Raw genomic sequence first — 27,702 nt, forward strand, 5'->3', positions numbered from 1 at the left:
GCTGAATCCGAGCTCCGCGAACGGGCCGGTTCAACTCCGCGGCCCGGGTCTATATCCTTCCCTGCACATCCATGTGCCTATCTAAAAGCCTGTTATGGTAAATACCACTATCATATCTGCCTCCACCTAAACACACATGGCAATGAGTTCCAGGCCTTCATGACGTGCAAAAATAAATAAATAATAAGACTTGCCCTACACATTTCCATTAAACCTTCCACCATATCACCTTATTCAGTAGCTATGCCCTTGAGTGTTGGATATTTCCACCCAGGGGGAACGATTCTGACCTCCGCCCCATTTACTTAATCATCTTAATTTTGAGACTCTCGAAATGGTGGTGAGCCCGTGGAATTCATAGCCACAGAAGGTCGCGGAGACCGAGTCAATGGATAATGTTACACCAAAGATAGAGAAATTCTTGATTAGTACAGGGTGTCAGGGGTTATGGGAAGGCAGCAGGAGAATGGGGTTAAGAGGGAAAGATAGATCAGCCATGATTGAATGGCGGAGTAGACTTGATGGGCCAAATGGCCTAATTCAGCTCCAACTAATGAACTTATCAAGGCAAATATCTCGGTTAAGGCAGCAAGGTGTCTTAAGTAAAACAGACGAAACGCAATGACTTTCTAAAATATTTATTCAATCAATGCTAATGCTTCACAGCAAGATCAGAACATTTTTACAGTTTACTTAATATTCTTAAGACCACTTTCAAATAATTTGTTTACTATATTTTCACAGCGACTTTTCTTCTGGTAGAATATATGATGGATCAATTCAATGTTCATATTAAAAAAATTCAGACTTATAAAAATGATATAAAAAGCTTTTGTTAGTTTATATACAAGCTTGAAAATAATAGCAAGAACGACACATTTCCATGTTCCAGTCGAACATTAAATATTTAAAAAAAATTCAGGACTGTTCTTGAAATATTTAAATATATCAGACCATTTAAAAAATATATACACCCTAGACACATATTGAAATAAAAACAAAGGACACATGCAGGATTGATACAATTCAAAATCGTCACAAATGTCACAATCGTGTGGTATATGGACAATGTTATATGTACAAAGTCAGTACATCTTCCTGGACTTATCACTTTCATTGAAATAATATTAGGACAGAATTTGAATTTGTTCAGAAGGTTGACTCTGAATTATGCGAGTTATTTCATGCAATGATAGACACAAAAAGCTTGAGTAACTCAGCAGGACAGACAGCATCTCTGGAGAGAAGGAATAGGTGACGTTCAGAAGAAGGGTCTCGACCCGAAACGTCACCCATTCCTTCCAGATACGCTGCCTGCCCCCGCTGAGTTACTCCAGCTTTTAGTTTCCATCTTCGGTTTAAACCCCAGCACCTGCAGTTCCTTCCTACACAGATCATGCAATGTCATTGACCATTGTTTGAATGAAACTTCTGAAACTATTGCAGATTAATTATTTCCAAATTGGATTAATACTCAGTTGATTTCCTATCCCAGGTGTATCCCAGGTGCTCAAGCACCCATCCTGTATCTTTTTGTGTTAAAAGTTCACCATGTGCCATGGAATCAAAGTTACGTATCCACACAAATGATCAACAGTTGCTTGTCGTGTTAGTAACTTTACTGGCAGAGGTATAGGAAGATGATCGTTTGGAAAATTTCTTGGAGGCAATTGAGGCCTGGATACTTCGAACAGCTCGCACACTGCGGCAGCGGAGTGTGTTTCGAACATGATCTCTGAAGTCTTTGGAAACAAAGTAATAGACAAAGGGATCAATGCAGCTATTTATGCTCGATAGGCAAAGGCTTACAATGTAAACGACATAAAGATTGCTGCCCTGATTGTGTTTGATCATATAATAGTGGACAACAAGAAGAACATTGCTGGGAGTGAAGCAAATCAAATACATCATGAGAACCGTGATAATGAGTTGGATTGCCCTCTTGCGGCTTTTCCCAATGCTATCTTCATTAGAAGAAGCTTTCAATGCTTTGATCATCAATACATAGGAGGTCAAGGTCAACAAAGCTGGAAATAAAAATACCCCTATAGCCAAAGACAAAAAGTAGTCAAACATGGTAGAGGCCAACTTCGCTTCAGGTAGGACATCATGACAGGTTACAATATCAAGGTTAACAATTTTTGCCGTTTGCGTGATGTTCAAATATAAGGGTATTGTGCCCAGTACAATCAGTGTCCAAATGAAAATGGAGATGCCGTAAGCAATACTGGTCTTCCTCCTTGCCTGAGAAATTGGATCCACAACAACCCAGTACCTTTGCACACTGAGGCAGGTCATGAACAGAATGGAACAGTACATGTTGCCATAGAAAAATACAATGAACATTTCGCACATTGCTTCTCCAAAAATCCAATTGTTGCCGTTCAGGTGGTAGGAAATTTTCAACGGTAACAAGACAATGAACAGGAGATCTGCCAAAGCCAAGTTGGCCATGTAAATAGCTGCCGGGTGTTTAATCTTTGTTCGATAGCCAAAAACCCACAGTGCCATGGCATTTGCAGGCAATCCAATGATGAATACCACAATGTAGACCAACGGCAAAAAGACTGTAGTCAATCCACTGGTCAGCACAGATTCCACAAACTCATCGACTTTCAAGTCAGTGCCATTAGTTGTTTCGCCAATAAAGGATCGACCCTCTGTAATTAAAAAAAAGTATCATTAACTATAATAGTCAAGTCATATTTCAGTTTGAAATTCCCATTTAATGCAGTTAATGTTACGATGTTTACATTTTTTTCAGCAACAAAGGCCTTCAACATTTTGTAACAAAGGAATCAGGGAGCCCTGGGACATGAAACAAACATTGATGAAAGGCAATGTGTAGGAAGGAACTGCAGATGCTGGTCTAAACTGGTCGGAGGGAGGAGAACAAGGAGGAGCTGGCATGGGTGCTTTGTATGTGTAAGAAGGAACTGCAGATGCTGGTTTAAACCAAAGATAGACACAAAAAGCTGGAGTAACTCAGCGGGCCAGGCAGCATCGCTGGAGAGAAGGAAGGGATGAAAAGGAATGGGGAAAGGGAAACAAGAGATAGAGAGTGATATAGAACAAATGTATGAAAGATATATACGGCAACTTTGACGAAGTTCTCTCTAAGAGGAGCATTGTGCAACATTCTCTCTTGCCGCACCCTATTTTTCACATATCTTTCATTCATTTGTTCTATATCACCGTCTATATCTCTCGTTTCCCTCCCCCCTGACTCTAGTCTGAAGAAGAGTCTCGGCTCAAAACGTCACCAATTCCTTTTCTCCAGAGACGCTGCCTGACACACTGAGTCACTCCAGCTTTGTCGTTACCCTATAATTGTTTTGCGTTGTCTGCCAAAACAAATACTGGAGCATCGCAGAAATACCATCATAACTCAAAGACGAGTCATCTCAGCTAATCAGATAGGAACAAAGGCGAGAAACTTCCAGAGTCTCGGAGCAGAAACTAAGCTAGCCCGCTCTTTCCAAGACTCAACAGTACAATGTGTCTTGTATTGTGGCTTTCTAGAAATACTTGGAATATTGAACAGGCTTTGAAAGTTTGCAATAACATCCACACCCCTCCATTTTGTCAGCCAGGATGCTTCTGATTCCAACAACTTTTGTGAAAACTATTTCCATTCCAGACTTTGTAAACTTTAAGTGTCTCTTTACTTTTGCCAGAGAAACAGCATCACTCTTGTCAATTTTGTTTGTAATTTTCAATAACTTTTCCAAACTTAAACCCTTCATTCCTTAACAACATCTTGATAAAGGTCCAGTCTATTAACGAAAGGGCCTGTCCCACTTGGCCGTCATTTGTGCGTAATTTACGCGACATCATTTACGCGTCACGACACGCACGTGATGCACGCATGGCGCGCGATGACATAGGCAGTGATGCGCGGCCGCATGCAGCGTTGCAGGATTTTGTGATATACAAAATCTTTGCGCGCCATCTGCGTAACGCGCAAATGACGGCCAAGTGGGACAGGCCCTTACGGGTTCATACATTTGCTCAAATGTCTTTACAGTACACTAGTCAGAACCTAACAAGCTTTTTAAAGTGTCACTGTTTTTCATTACTCGTGTTACTTAAGATGTATTTTCTTTAAAGGATGTGTATAATACAGTTGTGTAGGAAGGACACGATGTTGGGGGAGTCCAGAACCAGGGGCCACAGTTTAAGAATAAGGGGTAAGCCATTTAGAACGGAGATGAGGCAACACTTTTTCCACACAGAGTGTTGTGAGTCTGTGGAATTCTCTGCCTCTGAGGGTGGTGGAGGCCAGTTCTCTGGATACTTTCAAGAGAGCTAGATAGGGCTCGAAGATAGTGGAGTCAAGGGATATGGGGAGAAGGCAGGAACGGGGTACTGATTGTTGATGATCAGCGATGATCACATTGAATGGCGGTGATGGCTTGAAAGGCCGAAAGGCCTACTCATGCACCTATTGTCTATTGGAACTGCAGATGCTAGTTGAAACCAAAGATGCTCAAAATGCTGGAGTAACCCAGCGGGACAGGAAGCATATCCGGAGAAGGAATGGGTGACGTTCGGGTCGAGACCCTTCTTCAGGCTGGTTTGGGATAAGGTAAACGAGAGATATAGACAGTGATGTGGAGGGGTAAAGAACAAGGAATGAAAGATTGTGATGTTTCAGGTCGATGGTGAAGTTTCAGGTCAAGACCCTTCCTAAAACTCAATACAGTTGTTCGCCTAATTGACACTTTCAAAACCCATCATGATGGTCTTCCTGGATTAATAATTTTATCCCTTTGCATTCAATTTCAACTTCCATATTTCTTCCCTTGTCAATATCCATCCTCCTTCCAGACTGTGGGTAAAAAGACTCCCACTGCACTACTCCAGCTGTGAACAGCAACACTCCCATACTAGGTATCTAGCTCAGTGGAATCAAAACTTAGCATGAGCATTTATCTTTTAAAAGATTTGAGACTCATTTCACAATTGCATTAAACCAAATCAGGTCGTCCAGTGTTTGGAAAGACAAATTGGCAGAATTATTAAGTCAAGTAGCAACTGAAGATAGGGTACAGTTGATAGAGTCATAGAGTGATACAGTGTGGAAACAGGCTCTTCGGCCCAACTTGCTGGTAGGAACAAGCTGCCAGATGAGGCAGTTGAGGCTGGGACTACCCCAACATTTAAGGAACAGTTTTCAGGTACATGAATAGGACAGGTTTGGAGGGGTATGGGCCAAATGTGGGTGCGTGGGAATAGTGTAGCTGGGACATGTTGGCCGGTGTGGGCAAATTGGGCCGATGGACCTGTTTCCACACTGTATCACTATGACTATGACTAGAAGGGACAAGACAAAGCCCAAATTAAAAACAAGGACGAGAGGTTAAAATTAAAACCTTGCTGAATTACAAAGATAAACACAGCTCAAGTGCAGTGGATATAGGGCTTGGCCCCATTTAAAACTAAGGGCCTGTCCCACTTTCCCCGAGTTATGCACAATAGACAATAGCCCTCTGGGGCAGAGAATCCCACAGAGTCGTCCTTGATTATGCTGATAGTCTTGCTGAGATTTCTATACAATTCAATGAGGTTGATGGTAAGACAGAGGCAGGGATGGCGTAATGGCATTACAGCAACAGAAACAAACATAATTGACATCCTATATAGGAGTGCCAGGTGCGACAAAGGTTCACCTGTATCTCCTCCAACCTCATCTACTGCATCCGCTGCTCTAGATGTCAGCTGATTTACATCGGGGAGACCAAGCGGAGGTTGGGCGATCGTTCGCCGAACACCTCCGCTCAGTCCGCAATAACCTACCTGAACTCCCGGTGGCTCAGCACTTCAACTCCCCCTCCCATTCCCAATCCGACCTCTCTGTCCTGGGTCTCCTCCATTGCCAGAGTGAGCAACACCGGAAATTGGAGGAACAGCACCTCATATTCCGCCTGGGTTGCTTGCGTCCGGATGGCATGAACGTTGAATTCTCCCAGTTTTGCTAGCCCTTGCTGTCTCCTCCCCTTCCTTAACCCTCGAGCTGTCTCCTCCCATCCCCCCGCCCTCGGGCTCCTCCTCCTCCCTTTTTCCTTCCTTCTCCCCCCATCAGTCTGAAGAAGGGTTTTGGCCCGAAACGTCGCCCATTTCCTTCGCTCCATAGATGCTGCTGCACCCGCTGAGTTTCTCCAGCATTTTTGTGTACCTTCAATTCAACAGTTTGGTTCAATTGAATTAGTGGCCACAGAACATGCTTTGACAAGGTTGCACACTCATGTCTAGTCTTGCCAAAGATAACTTCTGTTCAATCTCCACGGGATACAGGATGAGCAATCTGACAATTTAGATAGTGGAGACATTTTTTTTTTAAAGGCACTGGTGTCAGTAGTTTGCATCAAAACTGATTGAATGTTACCAGGAACATAGACACAAGAAGCCGGAGTAACTCAGCTGGACAGGCAGCATCGCTGGAGAAAAGGAATAGGTGGCATTTCTGGTCGAGACCCTTCTTCAGACGGGGTCAGATATAGCCAGTTTCTCTCCTTTTCCTTTCCACATTCCATCCAAATATCCTGCTCTTTAAGCAAATGCCACACAAGACATTATCCGGCTATCTAGTAAGAAGGTATTAGGATCCATAGTGTTCTTGAGCAGGCATATCACGAGGCATATGACAACTTGCACTTAGCCCATCATTTATTAATTACATTGCAGATATCAGCAAACAAGCTAGTAGATACTGCAGGACAATGAATAAGGAACAGTAAAGAGAAGCGAGGCTTTGTTTAAACTGGAAGCGCACATAAAGGTTATTCTGCTCATGCCTGCACTACATTCAATGCAATCCTTACTGATCGTCTCCAGAGCCCCTTTCGTAGAGTTATGGAGTCTTGCAGCATAGAGACTGGCCCTTCAGCCCAACTTGCCCATGTCAACCCAGATGCCGCATATACACAGATACCACCTGCCTGCATTTGATCCATATCCCTCTCAAACTTGGCTATCCACGTACCTGTCCAAATGTCTTTTAACGGCAGGTGCTATAATATTTTCAAAACATTTGGACGCAACTTTTGTGCGGTCACGGTGGCGCTGCGGTAGAGTTGCTGCCTTACAGCGAATGCAGCGCCGGAGACCCGGGTTCGATCCCGACTACGGGTGCTGCCTGCACGGAGTTTCTACATTCTCCCCGTGATCTGTGTGGGTTTTCTCTGAGATCTTCGGTTTCCTCCCACACTCCAAAGACATCCAGGTTTGTAGGTTAATTGGCTTGGTAAATGTAAAGATTGTCCCGAGTGAGTGTAGGATAGGGTTAATGTGCGGAGATCACTGATCGGCGCGGACCCAGTGGGACGAAGAGCCTGTTTCTGCACTGTATCTCCAAACTAAACTACATCCTCTGGCAACTTGTTCCATTTACCCACCACCCCTCCATTGAACAGTTGTATTGTATTGTATTGTATTGTATTCAAATTTATTGTCATTGTCTCAATTAGAGACAACGAAATGAATTTCCCTTTACAGTCAGTATCATAAAAGCCCTTCAGGTTCCATTAAACCTTCCCCCTCTCTGCTTCTTAATTCCTCTATACTGGGTAAAAGACTCTCTGCATCCACCCTGTCTATTCCCTTCGATCTTGTGCATCTCCAAGATCACCCCTCATCCTCCTGTGCTCCAAGGAATAATGCCCTAGACTGCCCAACCTCTCCCTATAGCTCCGACCCTCAAGTCCAGGCAATATCCATGTAAAATTCTTCCCATTCCAGTCTAACATCTTTCCTATAGCAGGGCAACAAAAATTGAACACAATACTCAAAATGTGGCCTCACCAACACCTTGTACAACTGCAACATAATTTGCACAAGAAGGAACTGCAGATGCTGGTTTAAAGCGAAGGTGGACACAAAAAGCTGGAGTAACTCAGCGGGACAGTCGGCATCTCTGGAGAGAAGGAACGGGTGACGTTTCGGGTCGAGACCCTTCTTCAGCAGAACTTCCCAACTTCTACACTCATTACCCTGACTGACGAAGGCCAATGTGCCAAGAGCCTTTGTGACCAACCTATCCACCTGAATTCTCCCAATTTTGCTAGCCCTTGCTGTCTCCTCCCCTTCCTTAACCCTCTAGCTGTCTCCTCCCACCCTCCCATCCGCCCGCCCTCGGGCTCCTCCTCCTCCCCTTTTCCTTCCTTCTCCCCCCCACCCCCCATCAGTCTGAAGAAGGGTTTCGGCCCGAAACGTCGCCTATTTCCTTCGCTCCATAGATGCTGCTCCACCCGCTGAGTTTCTCCAGCAATTTTGTGTACCTTCTATCCACCTGCAACACTGTTTATAAGGAGCTATATTCCTACCCCTCTACAACACTCCCCAGAGAACCACCATTCACTGCAAAGGTTCTGCTCTGATTTGACTTCAAAACATGCAACATCACACACTTATCTATATTAAGGGCCATCAACCATTCTTCAGCCCACTTGCTCAACTGATCAATATCCCGCCGTCGTTTTTGTTAACTATCTTCATTATCTGCAAGACAACACACTTTAAGTTAGCTTTTAGGTTAGTTTAGAGATCGGTGCGGCCCACCGAGTCCGCACCGACCAGCGATCCCCGCACATTAACACTATCCTACACACGGGACAATTTTTACATTTATATCAGGCCAATTAACCTACAAACCTGGATGTCTTTGTAGTGTGGGAATAACCGAAGTTCTCGGAGAAAACCGATGCAGGTCACGGGAAGAACGTACAAACTCCATACAGACAGCACCCGTAGCCAGGAATGTACCTGGGTCTCTGGCGCTGTAAGGCAGCAACTCTACCGCTGAGCCATGGTGCCGTCCATTATCTTACTGTTATCTGCAAACTTACCAATCATGCAGTCTCTTCCAAATTGTTAATATAAACCACAAATCCATCTACAAAAATAAATGTCAACCCATGCACGCATGTCAGCTCCAATCCAAGTGGTTTAATTTGTCGTACTATCTTTGTACCATTGGAACAATGATTTTGAAATTTTAAACACACATCTACAGATTCGACCTTATCTACAATGTTAATTACATCAAGAAATCTCCATTAAATTTAAATAAAATTCAGATGTGAATTTATGTCTAATCCCATCAACACTAAAAATAGAGGAAGTGGAAAGGCTTTTCAGAGGACAAAAAAGTCGGAAATCTCCAGGACCTGACAATGTTTCCCTCTCTACTCTTAAGCTCTGTGCCAAACAGCTGGCACTGGTACATACAGACATTTTTAACCAGTCCCTGCAAACATGTACTATCCCTGTACCCAAAAAGGCAAGGATTACTGGTCTTAAAGAGTACAAGCCTGTCGCACTGACCTCTGTAGTCATGAAGACACTCGAAAGGCTTGTGCTGGCCAAGCTGAAAAATATCACAAACTCCCTGCTGGACCCTCTGCAGTTTGTGTATCGGGCCAATAGATACTATTGATACACAATAGATACTATTGATAGATATATTATTGTACACTGCTTCTAATTTTTTTATTTTTTTTTATTTATTTGACATCCGACCTTAAAGTTATGCCATCTCCCCCCACAATTAAAATGTGGATTGTGGAAATGTCAGAGACCCTATATCTAGAAAGAATTAGACTTGTCTTAATGGACAAACAAGAACTTTTTGATAAAATATGGGCTCCATTCCATTCATTAATTATCTGACGGGATAGATTGGCCCGGCACGAAAACCCAACTGAAACTTGAACTCAGGATTAGATGAAAAGTCATACTTTATAATCTACGAACCTATCTCCAATGGCGTATTATAAGTAATCCATTCCACCTTTTTTGTTTTTTTTGATATTTGTAACTTTTCTCTCTCTTTCTCTCTTTTTCTATATAAAAAAACCCACTAGTAGAAGTAATCGACAATTGAAAATTTTAATAATGTATGACTGATGTATATGAAAAGTTATTTTACTATAATATGCAACTATACTTTATAATATGTCTACCTCTAATAAAAAATATTATTAAAAAAAAAAAAAAAAAAAAGTTATGTCATCTAGTCTTTGACATTCCCACCCCAGAAAAAAGGTTTTTACTACAAGCTACCATTTTTTTACTCCACCCTTTTAGTGTCTAGTTATATCACTCGCACCATCAAAACAAGTTTCAACCATGTAATTAATGTTCAGATTTAGCTGGCTGACGTATATATCCAAAAATAAAATTTCCTCCATCGTATTCAACCTATGCAAAAGACGTTGTTACAAGCCACTGTTAATTCCCCGCCCTATTTTTCCCTCTAGGAGTATCGGAGGACCTCGCTTGTGTTTTGTGCTTTAAAAAAATGTTGTACCAAAAATACACAGGCTGGGATTAGATATCTTGGAATTCAGGTTTCACAAGAATATTCTCAATTTTGTAAAACAAGGCTTTTCAACTCTATCTACATGTTGCAGCAATACGCTCAACGTTGAAGAGAACCGAGAAGAGGCGTGTTGCACCAAGCAGCAAAAAAATGCACCAAATACAAGGTTATCTGAACGTCTCTGTGCTCAACCCTCCATCACTCACATCCCCATACTGACCTTTCTGTCCAGGGCCTCGCCTCCTCCATTGTTTAGTTTAGAGATACAAAGCAAAAACAGGCCTGTTGGGCCACCGAATCAGCACCGACCAGCGATTCCCGCACACTAACACAACCCTAAACACATTAGGGACAATTTTACATGTATACCAAGTCAATTAACCTGCAAACCTGTACGTCTTTGGAGGGTGGGAGAAAACCCACGCGGTCACTGAACAAATTCCGTACAGACAGCACCCGTAGCCGGGATCGAACCCAAGTCTCCGTCCGGCATTGTAAACGATACAAAGCAGCAATTCTACCGCTGCGCCACCATGCCATGCCGCCCGCAGTCAGAGTGAGCCCAAACCCAAATTGGAGGAACGGCACCTCATATTTCGCTTGGGCAGCTTACAACCCAGCAGTATGATCTTGATTTCTCTAACTTCAAGTAATCATTCCGCTCTTTATGCAACTATCACCCACCCGAGTCATCATATGAGTTTCATTAGCACCCTGGTGATTTTCATTGTCTGTACAACTCCTTTTCACCGAACCAACAGCTAACAATGGACCTTTTCCTAGATCATTGCAACTTTTTTTGCATCTTTCATTTCTTTGTACTATATCTCCCTCTATATCACCACATTTGAACAATGATTTTGAAATTGTAAATACACATCTACAGATCTCTTGTTTCCCTTTCCCCCGACTCAGTCTGAAGAAGGGCTCCAGGTTTGTAGGCTTTGCTTAACAAAGGTTGATTGGCTTTGTTAAATTTTAATTGTCCCTAGTGCATAGGATAGTGTTAATGTGTGGGGATCGCTGATCGGCGTGACGAGCCGAAGAGTCTGTTCCTGCACCATATCTCTAAACTAAACAAAATGGGTCTCAACCAAAAACATCATCCATTCCTTCTCTCTAGAGATGTCCCATTGAGTCACTCCTTAACCCAAATGCAGATTCACACCATGGTTTAATGATTCAATAGTTTAAAGTGCAAATTACCTCTTAAGTTACACATTAGATGCCCTAAATGTTTTGAAAAGTTTCTAAAGGCTCTTCCTCCTTTACTCACTTCCTCCCTTCCTGCACCATGCAACAACTAAGAGTTAAGGCAAGAATGTTTATGATTTCTAACCTATAAATTTTGATTGTCATGCCATCACTGGCCTTCAAATCTTTATTGCCCAAGTGCAGTAGATTAAGAAAGCCACTGATCTAGGTACTATGATATACATTAGATATTAGCTGCAAAGTTATAGCCAATCAGATTCATAAGTAAAAGGAGCAGAATTAGGCCATTCGGCCCATCAAATCTACTCTGCCATTCCATCATGTCCGATCTATATTTCCCTCCTAACCTCATTTTAGTTTGGTTTAGAGATCCAGCGCAGAAACAGGTCCGCGCCGACCAGCGATCCCCGCACATTAACTCCATCCTACACCCACTAGGGACAATTTTTACATTTATCAAGCCAATTAACCCATAACCCTGCACGTATTTGGAGTTCTGCTGCCTTCTCCCCATAACCCCCGACACCCGCATTGATCAAGAATCTCTGCCTTAAAAATATCCGTTGATTTGGCCTCCACAGCCGTCTATGTCAATGAATTCCACAGATTCACCACCCTCTGACTAAATCAAGCAAAATATTAACTTTAGTGTACAAAATTGCGGATATTAACCAAGGAGAATGGTCATCACGTTATTCCTTTTATCATGTATCTATGTGTACACTGTGAATGGCTCGATTTTAATCATTGACTGGTTAGAAACATAGAAACATTTTATGTTTATCCAGCACCACCATTCATTGTGATCATGGCTGATCGTCCCCTATCAATAACCCGTGCCTGCCTTATCCCCATATCTCTTGACTCCACTAGCCCCTAGAGCTCTATCTAACTCTCTCTTAAATCCATTCAGTGATTTGGCCTCCACTGCCCTCTGTGAAAGGGAATTCCATAAATTCACAACTCTCTGGGTGAAAAAGTTTTTTCTCTACTCAGTCTTAAATAACCTCCCCTTTATTCTAAGACTGCGGCCCCTGGTTCTGGCCTCACCCGACATTGGGAACATTTTTCCTGCATCTAGCTTGTCCAGTCCTTTTATAATTTTATGTTTCGATAATATACCCCCTCATCCTTCTAAACTCCAGTGAATGCAAGCCCAGTCTTTTCAATCTTTCCTCATATGACAGTCCCGCCATCCCAGGGATCAATCTCGTGAACCTACGCTGCACTTACCAGGCTTTGTTCTGCCCCTCCTCTGTTCCAACTTTCTTACCCCTCCCCCCACCATCAGTCTGATGAAGGTCTGCCAGAGGACGCTAGAGAGGCAGGTACAACAATGACATTCAAAAGACATTTAGGCAGGCACGTGGGTAGGAAATGGAGGGATAAAGCCAAACCCAGCCAGGCAGGACTAGCAAGGTCCTAGCTATAAAACAAGGTAGCTATAAAACAAGGTCAGCGCAGACAGGTTGGGCTGACAAACCTAGTTCTGTGCTATACGTGATTATTCCTCCCCCCCAAATAGTATCATAGCTTGGCAGAAAATGGACCAATTCAGTGACAGAAACTGAATAAACAATAGAATGGACTATAGTGTGATACAAGCAATTGAAACATAAGGAAAATGAAAATAATCCTGCTTTAAGAAGGATGTGGAGGGATCTTATAGAAACATAAAACATTATAACAGGACTGGACAAGCTAGATGCAGGAAAAATACTCCCAGTGTGGGGCGAGTCCAGAACCAGGGGCCACAGTTTTAGAATACAGGGGAGGCCATTTAAGACCGAGTTGAGAAAAAAACGTTTTCACCCAGAGAGTTGTGAATTTGGGGAATTCCCTGCCACAGAGGGCAGTGGAGACCAAATCACTGGATGGATTTAAGAGAGAGTTAGATAGAGCTCTAGGGACTAGTGGAGTCAAGGGATATGGGGAGAAGGCAGGCACGGGTTATTGTTTGGGGACGATCAGCCATGATCACAATGAATGGCGGTGCTGGCTCGAAGGGCCGAATGGCCTCCTCCTGCACCTATTATCTATGTTTCTAAGAGCATACTGCATAGACCATGAAACAGCACAGCACCATGCGTGACTGTCATGATGCTAATTTCAGCTAATCTCCTCCGCCTGCATGTGACTGATCACACAGCCCTCGAGTCTCTGCATGTCCAAGTGCCTATCTGAACGCCTCTTAAATACTACAATGGCATGTGCCTCCCCTACCACCCCAGGCAGCATGTTCCAGCTACCCAAAACTAAAATCCTTCACACGCATATCTCCTCTCAGACGCTATCGAGTACAGGCAATCTTCCAACATATACAACCAAAACAATAATATTACAAATCACAGCCTTCCAATCGTTAACAAAGCTTTACATTATCATCAGCCATGAAATTAAAACTTCGAAATTGGTAATTCGCTTCCTGTGTTAGTCTTTGCTTTTGTCTTCAGTTAAAAAAAAAAACGTGTGTTTTTTCTTAAAGAAATCAGGTAACAGGCCATCAGTAAACAGGTTTCCTAAAGAAAATCGACGTTTAGTTTCACCCTCCACCCACTCACAGCCACTGCAAAAAGGCGTGGTCGTCTGTCTACACGGCTATCCTACGCACTCATGTTGCTACAGTTTTATTGTCTATCTTCAGTGTAAACCAAAGATACTAGGGTTTAAACCAGCATCTGCAGGGCCCTAGACACTGATCACCAAATGCGACCAAAGTCCCAACTTTCGTGTGCTACAAAGTGGCTCATGTTACATGTCGTCCTCTGGACTGAATGGTGAACCAAATGCAAATGATTTTTGTCCTAACGAAAAGGTTTGTTTATGTTATGTTCTTGCGTGCGCCACCTTCACCTCCAAGAACAGGAGTGGCCTCCCAATTAGTCGTGGCTTCGATCTTAAGGTTTTCCAACCACAATCCCTCGCCCTTCCTCTAACGAACTCTCGTCCCCTCCCCAGCCCTGACCTCATCCCAACCTTCCCCTCCCTCGCTTCTCCCACCCTGCCCTCACTACCATCTTATCTCCCCCAACCTATCTGCACTCCCACCTCATCTCCTCTCATGCCTTCACTCCCACCTTCCCCAATCCAACCTCACCCCTTCCAGCACCACTCTGTCCCCACTCACCCCTCCCCTCTTAGACACTGCCTCTACTCCAACGTCTCCCCTTCCCCTCACACACCCTGCACCTCACTCCTTCCCCTCACACACCCTGCACCCCTCGCCTTCCCCTCACTCACCCTGCCCCTCACTCCTTCCCCTCACCCACCCTTCCTCTCACACACCCTCTCCCCAACCTGACCCCACTCTCATCCCCCAACTCTCAAACCTCGCACTTCCCCCCTCAGCCCCTGCCCCCACTCTCACCTCACCCGCTCCCTTCTCCCAACTTGGCCCTGCTCCCTCCCCAGCCCAACCTCTCCCCCCAAACCCCGGACTTACTGCCTCCATAGCAAACAGGGACGGCCGACGCCAGCAGCATTAACAGGAGCATTCTTCTGAATTCCTCTTCCCTTCGCGAGTTTCGCTGCAATTAATTCCCAAGCAGGATTTCCGCGTCGGACAGAGTAACCGAGCCAACTTTGTTCTAGCACCGTGGCTGGCGAGCCACAGATATATAAGGTGTCCCTGGTGGGGCGGGACTGCTGTTACCTCGATACTCACTGGATTAGCAGGTGCATGGGGGCGTGGACGAGCCGGCCTTGCGCTGGGGGTGGTTCCGGAGACCTGGTCTGCCTCAAGAGGCAGGGTTTCGCCCCAACAAACGCTCACCGATACCCGGCGCCGGGTGGTTTCAGTGGTGTGAGTCACCGACGTGCCGTTGCCGTTGTCGTAGGAGTTAACAAAAGTTTATACACACACACACACAGGATGAGCAAAGCGCACACAGTGTTGGAGGAGACGAGAACAAGAAGCCGCAGACAGACACTAAATGCTGGAGTAACTCAGCGGGACAGGCAGCATCTCTGGGGGAGAAGGAATGGGTGATGTTTCGGGTCGAGACCCTTCTTCAGACCAAAGATCCTAGAGCTCTAAGATCTTTGCTTCAGACCGGTTAGGGATGAGAGAGACGAGAGACATAGACGGTGATGTGGAGAGATAAAAGAACAATGGATGAAAGATATGCAAACAAAGTTACGTTGATAAAGGGAACAGGAATTGTAAGCTGTTTGGAGCAAAGATCTTATAGCTATAGGATCTTTGGTTTGGAGGGCGAAACTGAGAAGCTAGTGCGACTTGGGTGGGGGAGGGATGGAGAGAGAGAGGGAATGCCGGGGCTACCTGAATTGAGAGAAATGAATATTCATACCACTGGGATGTAAGCTGCCAAAGCGAAATATGAGATGCTGTTCCTCCAATTTGCATTTAGCCCCACTCTGACAATGGAGGAGACCGAGGACCACAGATGCTGGAATCTGGAGTAAAACACACAACGTACTGGAGAAAATGCACAAGAAACTCACAAGAGTACAACAATCCACAAAAGGAATGTTGTCAAGTTGGAAAGGGTGCAGAGAAGATTTACAGGGATGTTGCCAGGAATAGAGGGTCTTTGTGTGTTCAGTTTAGTATATTGTTCAGTTTGGTTTATTGGCACGTGTACCGAGGTACAGTGAAAAGCTTTTTGTTGTGTGCTAACCGGTCGGCAGAAAAACAATACGTGATTACACTCGATCAATTTACAGTGGGAATAACGTCTAGTGCAAGGCATAGCTGGTAAAGTCTGATGAAGGATTGGCTGAGGGACATCAGAGGTAGATAATAGTTTGGGACTGCTCTCAACTTGTGCTAGGATGATTCAGTTGCCTGATAACAGCTGGGAAGAAACTGCCCCTGAATCTGGTGGTGTGTGTTTTCACATTTCTATACCTTTCGCCGGACAGGAGAGGGCAGAAGAGGGAGTGACCAGTATGTGTGTGCGTGTATGTGTATATATACACACACTGAACTTTTGTTCTCATTATAATGTTTACAGTGTATTAAGTTTACATATTCTGTTGCGCTTCTGCAAGCAAGAATTTTTCACACAGTGAGTGGTGAATCTCTGGAACTCTCTGCCACAGAGGGTAGTCGAGGCCAGTTCATTGGCTATATTTAAGAGGGAGTTAGATGTGGCCCTTGTGGCTAAGGGGATCAGAGGGTATGGAGAGAAGGCAGGTACGGGATACTGAGTTCGATGATCAGCCATGATCATATTGAATGGCGGTGCAGGCTCGAAGGGCCGAATGGCCTACTCCTGCACCTAATTTCTATGTTTCTATGATTCTTCTATCTGGAACATATGACAATAGAACACTCTTGAGCTATAGGGAGAGGTTGAGCAGGCTAGGACTCTATTCCCTGGAGAGCAGGAGGATGAGAGGTGATCTTATAGAGGTGTACAAAATCATGAGAGGAATAGATCGAGTGGACGCAGAGTCTCTTGCCCAGCATAAGGGAATCGAGGACCAGAGGACAAAGGTTTAAAGTGAGGGGGGGAAAGATTTAATAGAAATCTGAGGAATTAATTTTTTACACTAAAGATGGTGGGGAAAATGGAACAAGCAACTGGAGGAGGTAGTTGAGGCAGGTACTCGTAGAATCATAGAGTGATACAGTGTGGAAACTGGCACTTTGCCTCAACTTGCCCACATTGGCCAACATGTCCCACCTGCCAGCATTTGATCTATATCTCTCCAAACCTGTTCTACACTATGGTACTATGGCAACATTGAAATAACATTTGGACGGGTACATGGATAAGAGAGATTTAGACAGATATGAACCAAATGTAGGCAGGTAGGACTAGTGTAGATGGGGCATTTCGGTTGGTGTGGTCATGTTGAACCAAAGGGCCTGTTTTCACGCTCATGGCTGACTCTGTATAACATGGATAGGTCGTGTTTTGGGTCTGGACCCTTCTTAAGAATTTTTTATTTTATTTTTTCAAAATAGACTTTATTCAACAAATAAATATATACAATACGTGAACCGTGCGAAAAATTCATCTGACATTTTCGGAGGCTATACAAATTGTTCAATACAGTCTATACATTTTTCAAATTTCACAAATCTGTCCCCCACCCGTTCCACTCATGTGGCCCCCTGGCGTGAGATACCTTCCCTTATTTTGTGGGGCGTCTCCACCATACCGTGCAGATGGTGGGAACCAAAGGCCAGAGATAAAAGCAGAAGGTGTGAATCAGGGTTGAAGAGTTGCGAATTAAGATACATTTAGACAGCCACATGGATAGGACAGGTTCATAAGTTCTAGGAACAGAATTTTGCCATTTGGCCCATCAAGTCCACTCCACCATGCAATCATGACTGATCTATTTTTCCTTCTCAACCCCATTCTCCTGCCCTACTAATCAATCTGTCAATTTCTACCTGGAAAATATCCATTGATTAGCCTCTACAGTCGTCTGTGGCAATGAAGTCCACAGATTCGCCATGCTCTGACTAAGAAATTCTTCCTCATCTTTCTAAATCTACATCCTTTTATTCTAAGGCTATGGCCTCTGGTCCTGGACTCTCCCAATAGTGGAAATATCCTCTCCACATTCATTCTATCCAGGCCTTTCACTATTCGGGAAATTTCAATGAGATTCCCCCCCTCATCCTTCTAAACTTCAGCGAGTACAGTCCCAGTGCCATCAAACGCTCATCATACGTTAACCCAATCATTCCTGGGATCATTCTCGTAAACCTCCTCTGGACCCTCTCTGGGTCTAAGTCAAACAGGTTTAGAGGGATATGGTAGGTGGGACTCGCGTAGATGGGATGTGTGGGCAAGTTGGGCTGAAGTGCTTATTTCCACACTATACGACTCTATAAACTACACGTTGGAGTCGGGAACAAAACACAAAGTGCCGGGGGAGACCCAGCACTCTCTGGAATTTGGAGCAGAACACAAAGTGTTGGAGAAGACATAGGAACTCCAGATAAAATGTGTAGAGAGGATGCTCTATGTTTATGCCTTGAGTCTTCTGTGCCACTTCCCCATAACCCTTGATTCCTTGATCTCACAAAATTTATCTATGTCTGCCTTAAAAAAACCTTATTATCCGATCAGTGGGGAAAGCGAAGTCCAAATATTCCCTACCCTCCGAGAGAAGAAGGTTTTATACACCTCAATTATAAATTGCCATTATAACCATTATAAATAAGGCACTATAACCGTATCCCCTTGTTAATCAAAGTCAAAGTCAATTTCATTCGTCACATGCACATCACATGCAGTGAAATGAATTTGCCAGCAGCGATACACTTAAAAAGAACACACAATACACAATAAAAATTTAACACAGCATTCTTCACTGTGGTGGAAGGCAACAAATTTCAGCCAGTCTTCCTCCTTTGTTCACCCGTGGTCGGGGTCATAGACCCTCCGCTACAGACGGCCCGATGTACAGGAGGTGGAACACAATCCGCGGCTCGGAGGTCCCGAATCGGCACTTTCCTACCGGAGTCCGCGGCTTCAGGATGTTATAGGCTGCAAGCCGGTGGTCGGAGCTTTTCTCCAGCGATCCCCGCCAAGGGATCCCAGGCTCCGGATGGTGAGTCCATGCCCCACCCGTGGCTAGAAGCTCCGCAGACCGTGGCTTCAGGATGTTATAGGCTGTGGGCCAGGGGTCGGAGCACTTCTCCGGCGATCCCCGGCAAGGGATCCCAGGCTCTGAATGATAAGTCCACTCCATGCCCGCGGCTGAAGCTCTGTGGACTACAGTCCCCATGGTGCCAATGTCACCAGGCCAGCGATCGGAGCACTCCTCTCTGGCGACCCCCGGCAAGGGTTCGCCCGCTCCGCGACGGAAAGTCCACGCTGCGCCTGCTGCCGATGCTCCGGGCCCGACTCCGGGAAAGGCCGCTCCAATCCATGGTGTTAGGCCGCGAGGGAGGCGACATGGAAAAAATCGCCTCTCCATGGAGGAAAGCGGTTTCCCCCTTACCCCTCCCCACCTAAGACATACCAAGAGACACCCAAGCTAACACTAGACACACCAAACACACCCTAAAAAAGTAGAAATAACAAACACGCTGCTGGCAGGGCAGCCATCTGGCAGTGCCCCCACCAAATGTCCCTACCGCAACTGGAAACAGCTCAACATTTATCTAAGCCCCATTATGATCCTGTATATCTGAATGAGGCTACTAAACACTACAACCTCAAATGATCTCCCGGTTGCTAAACACTTTAATTCTCCTTCCCATTTCCACACTGTCCTTTCTGTCCTAGGTCTCCTCCATTGTCAGAGTGAGGCTAAACGCATATTGCAGGAACAGCATCTCATATTCCTATTGGGCAGCTTACAGCCCAGTGGTATGAATATTGATTTCTCTCACTTCAGGTAGACCTGGCATTCCCTCTCTCACTATCCCACCCCCACCCAAGTCACACCAGCTTCTCATTTTCACCCAACAAACAGCTAACAATGGCCTGTTTTGTTTATTGTCGTTACTTTTTAACATATCTTTTATTCATTGTCCTTTATCTCTACATCATTGTCTATATTTCTCTTTTCCCTTATCCCTAACCAGTCTGAAAAAGGGTCTCGACCCGAAACGTCACCCATTCCTTCTCTCCAGAGATGCTGCCTGTTCTGCTGAGTTACTCCAGCATTTTGTGATTATCTTCAATTTAAACCAGCATCTGCAGTTCCTTCCTACACATTTTGTCCGAACTACATAGACTATTATTGTTATTATTGTTTGTTTTTGATATGTACATATGCACGCGTGTGTGTGTTTTTTCTCATGTATTATATTGTTTACAGTGTGCTATGTTTACATATTCTGTTGTGCTGCTGCAAGTAAGGATTTCATTGTTCTATCTGGGACATGACAATAAAACACACTTGATTCTCTCTTGAATAAAGTTTAGAATTTAGAGACACAGTGCGGAAACAGGCCCTTCGGCCCACCCACCGAGTCCACACCAACCAGTGATCTCCCATGCACTAGTTCTATCCTACACACTAGAGACAATTTTACAGAAGCCAATTAGCGTACAAACCTGTACATCTTTGTGATGTGGGTGGAAACCAGAGGAGCTGGAGAAAACCCACTCGATCACAGGGAGAATGTACAAACTGTACGGGCAGCAATCTGGATTGAACCCAGGTCTCTGGTGCTGTAAGGCAGCAAATCTGCCACTGTGCCACTAGGCTGCCAGTAAACCCTCTATTCTTCAGAACCACAAGGAATGCAGGCGCAAGCTGTCTAGACTCTCTTGATCATGGCCGACCTTCATCAATATTTTCATGCCTTATCTCCAGAATCCTTTAATGTACTGAAATCTATTGATCTCTGTTTAAAGTGCAGTCAAGGATATGGTCTCCTCAGCCAAATTCCAACTTTCCAACCTCCACCGGTGCAGGATTTGTGTTTGTTCCCACTGCGTCAACTCAAGGCTGGGGTGGGAGATTGCAACCTTCACGTGGTCCGCCCTGTTTCAACCAATGCAATCAACCTGGCATGCACAATCAAATAAGATCAAATAGAACAAGTTGTCGTACAACTTTAGGCTGTGCACGCCATACGCAAGAAGAAGAAGAACTCAAGGCTCATGATATTCCTGAATGTTCCTATTTCACTGTGTAGTCAGACAATAGACAATAGGTGCAGGAGTAGGCCATTCGGCCCTTCGTGCCAGCACCGCCATTCAATGTGATCATGGCTGATCATCCCCAATCAGTAACCCCGTTCCTGCCTTCTCCCCATATCCCCTGACTCCGCTATTTTTAAGAGCCCGATCTAGCTCTCTCTTGAAAGCATCCAGAGAACCTGCCTCCACCGCCCTCTGAGGCAGAGACAGCAGATTCCCAGGGTCCTTGCTATTTTTCAAGGAGCATTTGACCACATCCTTGAATCTATTCCTCTATCTGCCTGGGTAAGCATTTCCCATGACAGAGCTAAGAATAGAATATCTAACTGGCAATCTGGTGTGGTGCAGGTGGATGACGTAGCCTACCCAACAGAACCAATTGAGTGTAACAGGATCTCATTGGCCTGGGAGAGGGCACAGGATATTAGCCTGGGAGAGGGCACCAATATTAGGGCACTTTGCTTTACGCACTGATCAGGGTTTTTTAGGCAGAAATATATAAATGTTGTGAGATCGAGGAATCAAGGGTTATGGTGGTGGCACAGAAGTCATAAAGCCAACATAGAGCATCCATGATCATAATGATTACTATATCCGCTCCTATTTTCTTGTAGACACAAAGAAATACAGATGCTGCAATCTTGAGCAAAACACAAAGTATTAAAATAATTTAGCAGGTCAGGCAGCATCTGGGAAGGAAATGCCAAGCAACGTTTTAGTTCGGGACCTTTCTTCAGACCTATCTTCTTGTCCACTTGTGCAGAGAATCTGTTGAATTTTATAAGGACATTGATAGTTTCTTCCCAGCTGTTATCAGGCAACTGCACCATCCTATCAACAACTAGAGAGCAGTCCTGAGCTACTATCTACCTCAATGGAAACTCTCAGATGATCTTTGATGAGACTTTGCTGGACTTTAGACTTTAGACTTGCACTAAACGCTATTCACGTTATTCCCTTTATCCTGTATCTGTACACTGTGGATGGCTCGATTGTAATCATGTATTGTCTTTCAGCTGACTGGTTGGCACACAACAAAAGCTTTTCACTGTACCATGGTACACGTGACAATAAACTAAACTCAAATTATAAATTATTGGTGTCTTTATAATACTTGAGATGTCTGCAGCAGATAGTCTGGTCTCAGAAACACATGGGACTGCATGGTTCACTAGACCATGTGTATTGTCCTAAGTTTGAGGCCTTGAACCTTTTCTTTAGAGACACAGCATGGAAACGTGGGCCCAATGAGCATGGGCCCTTCAGCTCACTGGGTCCATGCAGACCTCTGATCACCCATCCACACTAGTTCCATGTGATCCCACTACCAGCAATTCAGCGGCCGCAGAACATTTTTGAAAGTGGGGGGCTGAGCGATCACTGATCACCGGCCTCAGGGGTACCTGGTGAGGGAGCGGAGCGGACCGAGTGGGGGGGAGGTTGTGGGAGGGTGCTGAGTTATTATTGTTTGTTGTTACTCGACCTCCAAAACTGGGGGATAATACAGGTCATCCCCCAACTCAAAAAGTGGGGGGATATATCCCCTCTCTCTCTCTCTCTCACTCTCTCTCTCTCTCTCTCACTCTCTCTCTCTCGGGGCAGTCAGTTTCCGCCACGGCTGGTCGTGGTTTTGCCACGCTCACTGTGCGCTTATTCTGAGATTCAGGATGTCCAAGGTCCTAAGAAGAAGAGAAAAATATGCCTGCGGGCAGGATAATTTCGGGTTATGAAGCATGTCTCGCCAAAAAAAGTGGAGGGGCTGCAGACCCCCCAGTTCCGCGACCCATGCGATTAGGGGCAATTTTACAGAATCCAACTTACCTACAAACCCGCCAGCCTTTGGGATAGAGTAATTAAGTCATACACTGTGACAATAGGCCCTTCGGCCCAACTTACCCACGCCCGACCAACATGTCCCATCTCCAGTAGTCCCACCTGCCTGCGTTTGGCCCATACCCCTCTACACCTGTCATATCTATGTACCTGTCCAATTGTTTCTTAAACGTTGTGACACCACCTGCCTCAATTACCTCCTTCGGCAACTTGTTCCGTACACCCACACTCACTGTGTGAAAAGGTTACCTCTCAGGTTCCTATCAAATTTTATCCCCCCCCACCTTAACCTTGTGTCCTCTAGTTCTCGACTCCCCAACTCTGGGCAAGAGACTCTGTCCATCTACCCGATCTACTCCTCCTATGATTTTGTACATTAAAAATTGGGTAGAAATAGAAGCACCCGCAGGAAACCCACGTAGTTACAAAAAAACATGCTAACTCCACACAGACAGCACCTAAAGTCAGGTATATAGGCTTCAAATACACTTTTTGTAACAATCAAAGGCTGAGCTGGCATATTGAAGACAACTTTGAATTTCACCGATGATTACCTTTCTCACAAGAACTGGCTCCCAAGATATAAGAAATGATTCACCTTCACTAAGATTTCACCATGAACATTTATTATCAGATATCGTTGACGTTCTGAAGTGGCAGGATGATAGCAGACCCTGGTCTTGCAGAGCATGAGTTTCAAAGCATTTCCCTCCTCTCCACCAGTAAATGAATTGAAGCCTGGTTAAAGGGCCAAGAAAACTAATGGAACTAAAGGCCAACGATGTCAACTCCTCTGTTTCTGGCTGCATTCTGAGATCTTACACAAAATGGCTACAGTGATGTTGAGCGTGTTGTCTTTAACCAACTTAATTCCACCAGATTCTGGAGAAGTGCCAGAGGACTGGACAATGACTCAGGGTGGCGGAAGACAGGACACCATTGGCTTACCACCTATCATTGTGAAATTACTGAAATCCATTTTTAAGGCAGTAATAGCAGGATATTAAGATAACCTTAAGACAATCGTGCACAGTTGATATGGTTTTATGAAAGGGGAACTGTGTTAAACAAGGTTACATAGAAACATAGAAAATAGGTGCAGGAGTAGGCCATTCGGCCTTTCGAGCCTGCACCGCCATTCAATATCATCATGGCTGATCATCCAACTCAGTATCCTGTACCTGCCTTCTCTCCATACCCCTGATCCCTTTAGCCACAAGGGCCACATCTAAATCCCTCTTAAATATAGCCAATGAACTGGCCTCAACTACCTTCTGTGGCAGAGAATTCCACAGATTCACCACTCTGTGTAAAAAATGATTTTCTCATCTCGGTCCTAAAAGACTTCCCCCTTATCCTGAAACTGTGACACCTTGTTCTGGACTTCCCCAACATCGGGAGAAATCTTCCTGCATCTAGCCTGTCCAACCCCTTAAGAATTTTGTAAGTTTCTATAAGATCCCCCCTCAATTCCTCTAAATTCTAGCGAGTACAAGCCGAGTCTATCCAGTCTTTCTTCATATGAAAGGCCTGCCATCTCAGGAATCAGTCTGGTGAACCTTCTCTGTACTCTCTCTATGGCAAGAATGTCTTTCCTCAGATTAGGAGACTAAAACTGTACGCAATACTCCAGGTGTGGTCTCACCAAGACCCTGTACAACTGCAGTAGAACCTCCCTGCTCTTATGCTCAAATCCTTTTGCTAGAGTTCTTTGAGGATGTAACAAAAGAGAGGGTGGGTGAAGTTGAAACCGTGATTTTGGTGCCCGGGAATCAATGCTGGTGCCTCGACTATTTGTGATTATATGTTGTTTACTTGGATGAAGTGGCAAATTTGCTGATGGCATAAAGATAACCGTTGATATAAGAATCTGAATAGTTGTATCCTGCTAGCCTGTCAACCTGAGAAAAATATATTTATGTCTGAAGAAGGGTTTCGACCCGAAACGTTACCTATTTCCTTCGCTCCATAGATGCTGCCTCACCCGCTGAGTTTCTCCAGCATTTTTGTCCACTTTCGATTTTCCAGCATCTGCAGTTCTTTCTTAAACAAAAATATATTTATGTTAGAAAGGGCAGCATAGTGGCGCAGAGGTAGAGCTGCTGCGTCACAGGGCCAGAGACCCGTGTTTGATCCTGACCTCAGGTGCTGTGTGTGTGGAGTTTGCACATTCTCCCTCGACCGTGTGGATTTCCTCCAGGTGATGAAACCAGATGCAACAAACTATTGTAGGTTAAAACTGAAGAACTTACAACTGATTGATGGAAAGATGCAGCGTGGAAACAGGCCCTTCAGACCACCAGGTCCATACCTATCATCGATCCCCCATACAGACTATTTCTGTGTTATTCCACTTTTGCATTCGCTTCCCACGCACTAGAGGCCATTTACAGGCCAATTTACCGGACTTAGAGAGGGTGGCGCATCAGTGGAGTTGCTGCCTTGCAACACCAGAGACTCGGGTCTGATCCTGACTACGGGTGCTGTCTGCATGGAGTTTGCACATTCGCCCTGTGACTGGTTCTGGTTCTGGTTGATTACTGTGTGGTTTCCTCCCACATCCCGAAGGCATGCAGGTTTGTTGGTTAATTGGCCCCTGTAAATTTCCCCTAGTGGGTAGCAAGTGTGAAAATAGAATGAGTATGAACGGGCGATGGACAGTCTGCATGGACTCGGTGCGCCAAAGGGCCTGTGTCCACGCTCTTTCTCTAAATGAACCAAACTAAATTTAAGGAACCTTGACATATTCTTCAAGTAAGAAATAGAAACGAGGAGAATCTCTGCAAATTATTATGGTTGGTAATACTGCATCCTCATCAATACAAATAGTAGATTTGTTAGGGATTGCCAGGACTTCGGGTTCAAAATTTTGCACGATGGTAATAATAGGTTAATTTAATCTTTGTTTAAAAGCTATCAGAAGAGGCAGCAGAAACGATGAAAAAGTAAATCTAAACAAAAAGCACTAAATCTATCAGGGGTATTTTTATTTGGTAAATTGCTTGCATGAAGAAGAAAGGAAAATGAGCCTACTCAATATTTAATATGACCATGAATCATCCACTCCTGTTTCAAAAACTCGCAGAACTGGGTCTCTGCGCATCCCTCCGCAATTGGATCCTCGACTTCCTCATCCACAGACCACAGTCTGTTCGTATTGGTGGGAATGTGTCAGACTCCATAACAATCAGCACGGGAGCACCTCAAGGCTGCGTGCTCAGCCCCCTGCTGTACTCACTCTATACTCATGACTGCGTAGCCGGTCATAGTGCGAACTCCATCATCAAGTTCGCTGACGACACCACTGTCGTGGGACGTATCACTGATGGGGATGAGTCCGAGTATAGAAGAGAGATTGAGCAACTGTCCATATGGTGCCAGCACAATAACCTGGCCCTCAACACCAGCAAAACCAAGGAACTGATAGTGGACTTTGAAAGGAGTAGGATGGGGACCCACAGTCCCGTTTATATCAACGAGTCAATGGTTGAAAGGGTCAAGAGCTTCAAATTCCTGGGCGTGCACATCTCTGAAGATCTTTCCTGGTTCGAGAACACTGATGCAATTATCAAGAAAGCACATCAGCGCCTCTACTTCCTGAGAAGATTACGGAGAGACGGTTTGTCAAGGAGGACTCTCTCTAACTTCTACAGGTGCACAGTAGAGAGCATGCTGACCGGTTGCATCGTGGCTTGGTTCGGCACCTTGAGCACCCTGGAGAGGAAGAGACTACAAAAAGTAGTAAACACTGCCCAGTCCATCATCGGCTCTGACATTCTTCCATCGAGGGGATTTATCACAGTCGCTGCCTCAAAAAGGCTGGCAGTATCATCAAAGACCCACACCATCCTGGCCACACACTCATCTCCCTGCTACCTTCAGGTGGAAGGTACAGGAGCCTGAAGACTGCAACTACCAGGTTCAGGAATAGCTACATCCCCACAGCCATCAGGCTATTAAACCTGGCTCAGACAAAACTCTGAACGTTAATAGCCCATTATCTGTTATTTGCACTTTGTCAGTTTATTTATTCATGTGTTTTGTAGTCATATAACCATATAACCATATAACAATTACAGCATGGAAACAGGCCATCTCGACCCTTCTAGTCAATGCCTATTATGTTCTGTGTGCTGAAGCAAAGCAAGAATTTCATTGTCCTATCAGGGACACATAATAATAATAATAATAATAATAATAACTTTATTTATAAAGCGCTTTAAACAACCGCAGTTGCCACAAAGTGCTGTACATGAGAACTCATGGACAAAAAGTTATTACAAACCATTAAAAACCGTAAAACGAAGGACTATAAAAAACACACTAAAAATTAAAAGACATTAAAAGCACTAAAAACAGGAGCAATGCCTCAGCCAGTGTCGAAAGCCAGAGAATAAAAATGTGTTTTTAGGGAGGATTTGAAGATGGACAGTGAGGGGGCCTGTCTGATGTGCAGCGGCAAGGTGTTCCAGAGTGCCGGAGCAGCAACAGAAAAGGCTCTATCCCCTCTGAGCTTCCGCTTAGACCTTGGTACCTCAAGGAGCAGCTGATCAGCTGACCTGAGGCACCGGGCAGGAGCATATAGGTGGAGCAGCTCAGAGAGGTAATGCGGGGCGAGCCCATTCAACGATTTGAAAACAAATAACAGAATTTTAAAATGAACTCGAAAGTGCACTGGGAGCCAGTGAAGGGAGGCCAAAATTGGCGTAATGTGCTCCCTCTTTCGAGTTCCGGTTAAAAGGCGAG

At 44.7% G+C, this 27,702-nt stretch overlaps 1 protein-coding gene across 1 annotated transcript; it reads right to left on the reverse strand.

Annotated features, from left to right (window-relative positions):
• Window positions 1-1,293: 1,293 nt before the first annotated feature.
• On the reverse strand, window positions 1,294-15,147 carry f2rl1 (F2R like trypsin receptor 1). Its single transcript, XM_033018617.1, has 2 exons — window positions 14,979-15,147; window positions 1,294-2,660 (listed from the first exon to the last, which is right to left on the reverse strand). Exons 1-2 carry the CDS (start codon window positions 15,028-15,030, stop codon window positions 1,591-1,593), a joined length of 1,122 nt encoding a protein of 373 aa, XP_032874508.1. The 5' UTR covers window positions 15,031-15,147; the 3' UTR covers window positions 1,294-1,590.
• Window positions 15,148-27,702: the final 12,555 nt, after the last annotated feature.

This window comes from Amblyraja radiata, chromosome 3 (genome assembly GCF_010909765.2).
Source record: "Amblyraja radiata isolate CabotCenter1 chromosome 3, sAmbRad1.1.pri, whole genome shotgun sequence".
Classification (NCBI taxonomy): Eukaryota; Metazoa; Chordata; class Chondrichthyes; order Rajiformes; family Rajidae; genus Amblyraja; species Amblyraja radiata.

What these genes read in the sequence shown, in the direction of transcription:
- f2rl1 (XM_033018617.1), bottom strand. Translation starts at nt 15,030, where the DNA reads ATGCTCCTGTTAATGCTGCTGGCGTCGGCCGTCCCTGTTTGCTATGGA. An exon ending in CCCTGTTTGCTATGGAGGCA is followed by an intron (nt 2,661 to 14,978) that starts GTAAGTCCGGGG and finishes TTTTAATTACAG; the next exon opens with AGGGTCGATCCTTTATTGGC.